We start from the raw sequence: 9249 nt of genomic DNA on the forward strand, positions 1-9249 counted from the left end.
TGTTTCTTCATAGCTAACCTGTGCCACTCGCTCCAAAAGGATACTGTGAACTCTAAAACCATAACATATTTCCAGTAAGAAGTGAGGAGATTCCAGGGGTGTAGGTCCTCCAAAAGCTGTTGTTCAGAATGGACAGGAATTGTGTCACTAGACTCTGTTTTTCAGAGGTCGGGAATGGGCACTTGCTGATTGCTGTGTCCTGTTGATTCCATCTGAAGCTCCTGGAACTGGACACTGTTGGAAGGCAGGATAATGAGCTAGAGGTTTTACCAGCTTTTACCCAGAACGGCCATTCTGATGTTCTCATTTGGACCCCAAATATATCTACATCTTGCTCTGTGTAAAACATTATCCTTTACTACTTTCCTAGAGCTGCGGTAGAGCTCAGCAGTCTGGATGTCTGTCTCTCCACAAATTTACTACCAGAGTAAATAAATGCATTAAAATGTTGACTCTAACCAGAGAGAGAAGAAAAGAAATCTTGGATGTATAAAATGGAGATAGCACAGAGGTGGGAACTGCAGGTCCTGAAAGTCTTGAGCTGGGCCTCCTTTGTAGGGAGGCAGAAGATGGCCCTCAGGACCTGAGTGTATGGAAAGGTGGAAGTCATGTGGCTTCTCTTTCCCCAGGAGAAAGAAGAAGAGGAAATGTGTTCAAACTGCACCAGAGCAGACTGACATTCAATCTTTCAGGAAAATCTTCTGACATATAACAAGAAGAGGATAAGAGAATGGAGCCCGAGGGAAATCCTGGAAACTTCCTCAGTGAAAATTTTCCAAAGAGGGGTGCATAGCTGTGAATCTTAGATGACTAAGACACTGTATCTTCTCAGTGGCTTCGATCAACTGATCTGTGGTGTTTTGTAACTCTGATTGCATGAATATATGATCAAAAATCATAATCATAAAATCACAGAGCTGGAAGGGACCTCAAGAGGTCACTGAGTCCAGCTCACTGCCCCAATAAGGATACACCCCAGCTAAGTCATCCCTGCCATGACTATGTGAAGCCAGGACTTAAAAACCCCCAGGGGCCATGAGGAGAGGCTGAGGGATTTGAATGTATTTGGTTTGCAGAAGAGAAGGCTGAGAGGTGATTTAGTAGCAGCCTTCAACTTCTTGAAGGGGAGCTCTAAAAGGGATGGAGAGAAACTGTTCTCAGAGGTGACAGACAGCAGAACCAGGGGAAATGGTCTGAAGCTACAGAAGGAAAGGAGTAGGTAGGATATTAGGAAAAATTACTTCAGGAGGAGGGGGGTGAAGCACTGGAATACATTTGCCTAAGGATGGAGATTCTGGAAGCCCCTTCTTCCTGAAAACAAGCTTGGCTCAACAGGGAAAACCTTAGTCAGCTTCAAGTCAAACTTAAACTCAAAAATGATGCATACAAGAAATGGAAAAGTGGACAGTTGACTAAGGAGGAGTATAAATATATGGCTGGAGAATGCCAGGGAGTAAACAGGAAAGCGAAAGCACAGTTAAAACTGCAGCTGGCAAGGGATGTGAAGGGTAACAAGAAGGGTTTCTACAGACATGTAACAATAAGCAGGTTATCAGAGAAGGTGTGGGGCTGTTACTAGATGAGAGAGGTAACCCGGTGACAGATGATGTAGGAAAAGCTGAAGTACTCAATGCTTTGCCTCAGTCTTCATGGACAAATCAACTTCCACGTGACAATCCTAGACAATGCAGTATGGGAAGGTAGAGGGCAGCCATCTGTGGGGAAGGAACAAGTTCTGAGCTATCTATAAAAACTCAATGCACACAAATCCATGGATCTGGATTTACTCAACCTAAGGGTACTGAGGGAATTGATGGACATTATCTCTGAAGATTCTTGGAGATTGGGAGAGATCCCAGATTACTGGAAAGAGGCAAACGTAGTGCCCATCTTTAAAATAGGAAAGAAGGGCAATCCAGAGAACTATAGAACGGTCAGCTTTAACTCACTCCCTGGGAAAATAATGGTGGGTATCCTCAAGGTATTCATTTTGGAGCACTTGGAAGAAGGCAAAGTGATCAAAAGTAGCCAACATGGATTCACGAAGGGCAAGTCCTGCCTAACCAATCTGATTAGCTTCTATGACTAGCTAACAGGCTCCGTGGACGTGGGGAAGTCAGTGGATGTGATATACCTTGACTTCAGCAAAGCTTTTGATACAGTCTCCCACAGCATTCTTGCCCATAAGTTAAGGAAGTATGGATTGGATCCATGGACTATAAGATGGATAAAAGCTAGCTTGACACTTGGGCCCAATGGGTAGTGGTCAATGGCTCAACTGGATGGTAGTTGGTTTCAAGAGGAGTGCCCCAAGGCTAGGTTCTGGGGCCGGTGTTGTTCAACATCTTTATTAATGACCTGGATGAGGGACTGGATTGCCCCATCAGCAAGTCTATGGATGACATCAAGCTAGGGGGAAAGGTAGACACATTGGAGGGTAAAGATAGGATCCAGGGTGACATGGATAAATTGGAGGATTGGGCCAAAAGAAATCAAATGCTGTTCAACAAGGAAAAGTGTAGAGTCCTGCACTTGGGACAGAAGATTCCCACACATTTTTATAGGCTGGGGACTGACCAAGCAGCAGTATGGCAGAATGGGACCTAGTGGTTATGGTGGATGAAAGGCCAGATATGAGTAAACAGTGTGTCCTTGTAGCCAAGAAGGCTAACATAATATTCAGGTGCATTAGGGGGAGCATTTTGAGCAGCTCTAGAAACGTGGTTGTTCCTCTCTGTTCGGCACTGGTGAGGCCACATCTGGAATATTGTGTCCAGTTTTGGGCCTCCCAGTATAAAAAGGATGTGGAAGTGCTGGAGCAGGTTCAGCAGAGGGCAACAAAAATGATTAAGGGGCTGGAACACTTGACCTAAGAGGAGAGGCTGAAAAATTTGGGCTTGTTTAACTTACAGGAGAGAAGACAGAGGGGTGATTTAATAGCAGCCTTCAACTTCCTGAAGGGGAGCCTTAAACAGGATGGAGAGAAACTCTTCTCAGTGGTGTCAGGTAGCAGAACAAGGAGTAATGGTCTGAAATTACAGAGGGAGAGGTGGAGGTTGGATATTAGGAAAAACTTCTTCCCCAGGTGGGTGGTGAAGCATTGGAATGCATTGCCTAGAGAGGTGGTGGATTCTACATCCCTTGAGGTTTTTAAGTCCCGGTTTGACAAGGTCCTCTCTGGGATGACTTAATGGGGTTGATCCTGATTGAAACAGGGGGCTGGACTAAATGACCTCATGAGGTCCCTTCCAGCCCTATGATTCGTTGGTAGTTGAATTCCCCCATCACCACCAACTCCTGTGCTTTGGACGGTTTTGTAATTTGTTTAGAAAAAGCCTCATTCACTTCTTCTACCTGTGTAGGTGGTCTGTAGTAGACCCCTATCATGACACCACCCTTGTTTTTCACCCTCTTTAACCTAACCCAGAAATTCTCAACACATCTGTCTCCTGCACCCATCGTCAACTCAATTCAGGTGTACACTTTTTTAATATCCTGCCTAGGCTTCTTGAGCAAACTGTACCTTTGCATACCAATATTCCAGTCATGTGTATTATTCCATGAAGTCTCTATGATACCAATTATATCAAAGTTACATTTAATTACTAGTGGAATAACAGTTAAAATGACAATCTCTAGGAAAATAAAAAAGATCCAGCAATTGACAAGTGGTTGGGAAATGGAGCAATAGACAGGACAGTGCTTTGGGGGAGCAGATATAGCAAGCAGCATGGTTTCATGGGGCCAACTATCAGGAATTAAAAAGATGACAACCAGGTGCATTGTACATAGGCTAATTCTCCAGGGCTATGTCTACCTGGCACCCTATGCTCCAAATAGGCTATTTCAGCATGTGGCACTTAGTCTAAATGGTGTCAAAAGCTGAAATGAAGCCTGTGATGAGGTTTACAGCAATGCTGGAAAAGCATCCCTATTGTGTCAAAAATTGTTTTGAGACTATGCATGCATTGCATAGACGTGGGTAGCTATTTTGAGATACCACAGTATCCCAAAATGGCACCAGGCACTAAGGTGTAGCCTACTTTACCATGCTGGCACAGCCCAAAAAGGTGAGGAAAGAATTTAATATCTCTTAGACAATCCAGCAAGTGAATCACGGAAGAAGGCCCAGTACCATGTCACTACTCAGGTCTGCATGGAGCTTAGTCTGACAGTCAGGACCCCAGGAGAAAATGTTTAGCTCTGATTTTGAGTAAGAAGCCGGAGCAGCCTGTCTCGGATCTGTTTGGTCCTCATGCCATAGATGATAGGATGTAGCATTGGGGGTACCAGGAGATACACATTAGCAAAGAGAATGAGGAAATGGAGGGGCACATTGTGGCCAAAACGGTGCGTGAGAGAAGAGAAGAAATCTGGGATATAAAAAATAGAGATGGCACAGAGGTGGGAACTGCAGGTCCCAAAAGTCTTAACCCGGGCATCCTTTGTGGGGAGGCGGAAGATGGCCCTGAGGATCTGAGTGTAGGACACAATAATAGAAATGACATCCACTCCAATCACAGAGAATAGCACAAAGAGGCCGTAGTAACTACTGAGGCGGACATCAGTGCAGGCCAGGTTCACCACGGCTATGTGCTCGCAGTATGAGTGGGAGATGATGTTGTTTCTGCAATATGGCCATCGCCTTGTGAGGAAGGGGTAGGGTAATGAAAGTATGCAACTGCGCAGCACCACGGCCAGGCCAATCTTGGACACAACAGGGTTTGTCAGGATGGTGGAATGTCTCAGAGGATGGCAGATGGCAACATAGCGATCCAAAGCCATGGCCACAAGGATCCCAGACTCCATTGATGAGAAGCAGTGAATGAAATACATCTGGGTGAGGCAGGCATGGAAATTAATCTCCATGGAATTGAACCAGAAGATGCTCAGAGTTTTGGGCATGGTGGACGTGGACAGGACCAGGTCAGTAATGGCCAACATGCAGAGGAAATAGTACATGGGCTCATGGAGGCTTTGCTCTGTCTTCACAATGAAGAGGATGGTGAAGTTTCCGACGAGGGATATGGCATACATGGTGCAAAAGGGGATGGAGATCCATATATAGGATGATTCCAGTCCAGGAATACCCAGCAGGATGAAGGTGGAGGGGTTGGTGAAGTCAGTTGTGTTGAAATCTGACATGGAGTAGGGGAGAAGGGGTCCAACTCTGAGGCAGAACCGTATTTCCTTTTTCTTGAGTTCCTATAGGTGCCCAGGGTCCAGGTTGACAGTCGTGGTACAAATGTCTGGATGGAGATACAATGTTTAGTGTGAAAAACTGCATGTAATACTAGAGGCTGTCTTTATATGTGAAGAAGACTAGGTGTTCTTCACAAACTGAAAAATAACACATGCATCATTCAGAGAAAATAACTTAAAATAACCCTAATAATGCCAATTCCATATTTCACAGTGCCCTCTGAATCATCAATCCTTACATGTCATAGCAGTAGAAAACTTCTGAACATTTTCAGGGAACATGAGTGCAGATATGGGATGTCCATCATAGTTCCTTAATACAGGAGCAACCAGGCTACAGAGTTGGGTGTTACCTGTTCATCTTGATGTCGATAATATAAGAGAGGGAAAAAGTCAAACCTTTGCCAAGACATGCAGCAGGGGGAAGCATATCAACTAGAGCAAACCTCAGGTTAAAAACTGGATGTTAGTGGTACCAGCTCCAGGAAACATCTCCTCATTTGTGCAAAGCCACAAGAATGAAAACAATTGTTTACCTAATGAATGGATGGATAATAAGCCGTTCCAGATGTTTGCTCAGTTTTGGAGTCCCAGTCTCTTTTAGGGATACAGCAGATATAAAGGTGATTTACAACAGAGTCGGTGAGAATTGTTTAGACTTCAACCCTTGTACTCTGGGTGGAGGACAGGTCATCTACAAGTTTTACTGAGCTTGTGGCCAAGTCATCCCCACTTTCTTCTCTAGGCTCACACATATGGACAGGATGAGAAGGCTGGGACTTATTAGTTTGATGAAAAGATAAATAAGTGGGTGTGCAACAGAGGAGAGGAAAATAAAAGAGCGAAACCAATGACAGTCAGATGGACAGAGTACCATTCCAAAGCAGTACATGCTCTCCCTCTTTCTCCCTCTCTCTGTGTATATGATTGAGAGGAAAAATTAAGCAGAAAATTGGGAATGAAAGTTTATATTTTGACACCATTTCATTAGACAGCAAAAAGTCAGAATTCTGAAGTTTAGAAAGTGAATAACTTTGGATAAAAACTCAAATGAAAAGCAAAGTGAAGCAAACGTTAGGGAGGTGAAAACAATATTTATCAGAGGGGAAAAGGGAAAATAGATGGTCTGGAATTCAAGTAGGAAGTTATGAAATTTGATAAGTGGAATTAAAAACATCAGAGAAAACTCCATGCATGGCAGAGCTAAGGATCGTAAAAAGGAGGTAATCACATATTAAAAACAATAAGAATACTAGGAAAGTTTTTCTGTAATTCCTTTGTTAAAAGTAAATTATCTAAAAATAATGGGAAAGTTTAAAAAAGATGACTTGGTTAGGAAATAATGGAAAATTTATGTGGGACTAGTTCAAAAAGAATGTTAGACATATTAAGGCTAATCAAGAAGAGGATTTATGCAAAATATATTTTGTCAAGTAAACCTGATTTCATTGTTCTATTAGCGTGCACATTTGGTTGATTAAGGGAACTGTGCAGATGCAAGAAACTTTGTTTTTTTTTCTGAGACATTTGATTTAGTAGAGGAAAATATTGAGATAAAGAATTAAACTCTACACCCACAGTAGAAAACATGTGAATTGTAGTTAAAAGTGGCTAACCATTATTGATTGACCTTTATCAGAGTATGGGTCTGTTTCAAGGGGAATTCTGCAAACTTCTAGGCCTGATACTTTTCAACATTTTCATCAGTGATCTGAAAGGAAATAGAACATCACTGCAGAAGAAATTTTGGGGGGAACTCAAAGGTTGGAAGAGTAGCTGAAATGCAGCAGCTGGGACAAGTGTATCAATAGATCCAGAGCATTTGGTGAGAGTGGCCCATGCAAACAAAATGTTTTAATACATTCCAATGCAAAGTGATCTTCTTTGAACTGGGAATGCAAACATTACACACATACTAGGGCACTATGCTGTGTAAAGCAGGGGCCAGAAATAGGATATGTCCCATGTTCAGCTCCAAGTGCATGGCTATAGCCATAAGGCTAATGTGATTCTTGGGTGTATGACAAAGAGAGTGGTGAGACTGAACAGAGAAAAGTTTTTATCCTCTGCATGTGAGACTGCTGAAAGCAACAGCATTCAGTTCTAGGTTCACATCTGAAAAAGGATGTTGAAAACCTGGCGAGAGTACCAAAAGGAACCATAAAAATGAGCAAATGCTGGAGAGAAAAGCTGGGCCATGACTGCCTTGAAGGTTTTGTAACACTCAACCGCCTGAAAAAACAATCATGGGTAATAATAATCTCTGTAATCTAGCAGAGGAAGGCTAAGGAAGAGCCAGTGGCTGGAATGTGAAGCAGAACAAACACCAGCTAGCAATATCTGCCAAATATTTAACTCTGAGTGTGATTTACAATTGGGACATATTGTGCAGGAAATGGGTGGATTGTCCAACTCCCCATATTGGCAGATGAAATAGGGGCCTGGCTGTTGTTTGGAATGTAAGAGATTCCAGGTCCAAATCCTGGACAAGCCCCTACTTCTATAAACATGAGGTCGACTTAGCAGAGGCACAGAAACATGGCACAGGCTGGGACTCAGAGTACTGCACTCAATTTCATTCACCAACATACAGAAAGGTAGTAGCTAAACTGGAAGGGAGTGAAATAGAAAAATTCCCATTTTCTATTGCTAGTGTTATAGATATCAAACATTCGAAATATTCAAGTCTCAATTGTTCTATCTTGTAGACCCTGCCATACTACAAGCTAAATATGAGTCAAAAGTGTGACGCTGTTGCAAAAAAAGCAAACATGATTCTAAGATGCATTAACAGGTGTGTTGTGAACAAAACACGAGAAGTCATTCTCCCATTCTACTCTGTGCTGGTTAGGCCTCAGCTGGAGTATTGTGTCCAGTTCTGGGCACCACAGTTCAGGAAGGATGTGGAGAAATTGGAGAGGGTCCAGAGGAGAGCAACGAGAATGATCAAACGTCTAGAGAACATGACCTATGAAGAAAGGCTGAAAGAATTGGGCTTGTTTAGTTTGGAAAAGAGAAGATTGAGGGGGGACATGATAGCAGTTTTCAGGTATCTAAAAGGGTGTCATAAAGCAGAGGGAGGGAACTTGCTCTTCCTTGCCTCTGAGGATAGAACAAGAGGCAATGGACTGAAATTGCAGCAGGGGAGGTTCAGGTTGGACATTAGGAAAAAGTTCCTAACTGTCAGGGTGATCAAACACTGGAACGAATTGCCAAGGCGGGTGGTAGAATCTCCATCACTGGAGCTATTTAAGAAGAGGTTAGATAGATGGCTTTCAGGGATGGTCTAGAAAGTGCTTGGTCCTGCCATGAGGGCAGGGGGCTGGACTCGATGGCCTCTCGAGGTCCCTTCCAGTCCTACTCTTCTATGATTCTGTGATTCTATGATTCTATACCATTTTGACTCAGACAAAGATTTAGGTTGCGTCTACACTATGATATAAATTCTAATGGAAGAAAGTTATCTCGATATTACCAGGTAACAGTCTAAACTGAAAATATCCTTAGTTTGATTTCGGGAGCACTAATCTTGAGATTATAAATTTGCGAGTTACCTGATGGGTGCAGCGTCGAGCTTGAATTCAGAAGTTCAATTAAAGGCCAGTGTGGAAGCGCCACCTCCTAAAATCAAATTTCTTAGCCTCCAGGGGTGTTCCCTATCTATCCCACAAAGCTACGAGTGCTGCACCTGGCTCCCAGCTCCTTGCTACCAGTGGTAACTGGGAAACTGACCAGGCCATTGCACTCCTGCACTGGGTCCAGGCACCCTGCTCTCAGGAGACTTGAGCTGCGCAGGGCCAAGCACCCCGCTACTGGGTGGCTTGAGCCGCACAGGGCCAGACATTCTGCCATCGGGCTGCTCAAGCTGCTGGATGCTCAAGCCAGTGCAGGACCAGACACCCTGTGGCTGGGCAGCTCAAGCCACGCGGAGGGCCAGAAGCCCATGGGCACGCACCCACCCCTCAGGTGCCCTCGGCCACCTGAGACAAGGTGCAGTCAGCTAGCGGGCTCCAGCAGCTTTTCCATAAGAGCCAGAGAGAGGCAGGG

At 43.9% G+C, this 9249-nt stretch overlaps 1 protein-coding gene across 1 annotated transcript; it reads right to left on the reverse strand.

Moving 5' to 3' along the window:
• Positions 1-4197: 4197 nt before the first annotated feature.
• LOC142002003 (olfactory receptor 52R1-like) lies at positions 4198-5145 on the reverse strand. Its single transcript, XM_074977739.1, has one exon. The coding sequence runs from the start codon at positions 5143-5145 to the stop codon at positions 4198-4200; it is 948 nt and encodes a 315-aa protein (XP_074833840.1).
• Between the last annotated feature and the right edge of the window lie 4104 nt (positions 5146-9249).

The sequence above is a fragment of the Carettochelys insculpta genome, chromosome 1 (genome assembly GCF_033958435.1).
Source record: "Carettochelys insculpta isolate YL-2023 chromosome 1, ASM3395843v1, whole genome shotgun sequence".
NCBI lineage: Eukaryota > Metazoa > Chordata > Testudines > Carettochelyidae > Carettochelys > Carettochelys insculpta.

Bases quoted from the DNA above. Each gene is read 5' to 3' on its own strand.
- LOC142002003 (XM_074977739.1), bottom strand. From the start codon at position 5,145: ATGTCAGATTTCAACACAACTGACTTCACCAACCCCTCCACCTTCATC.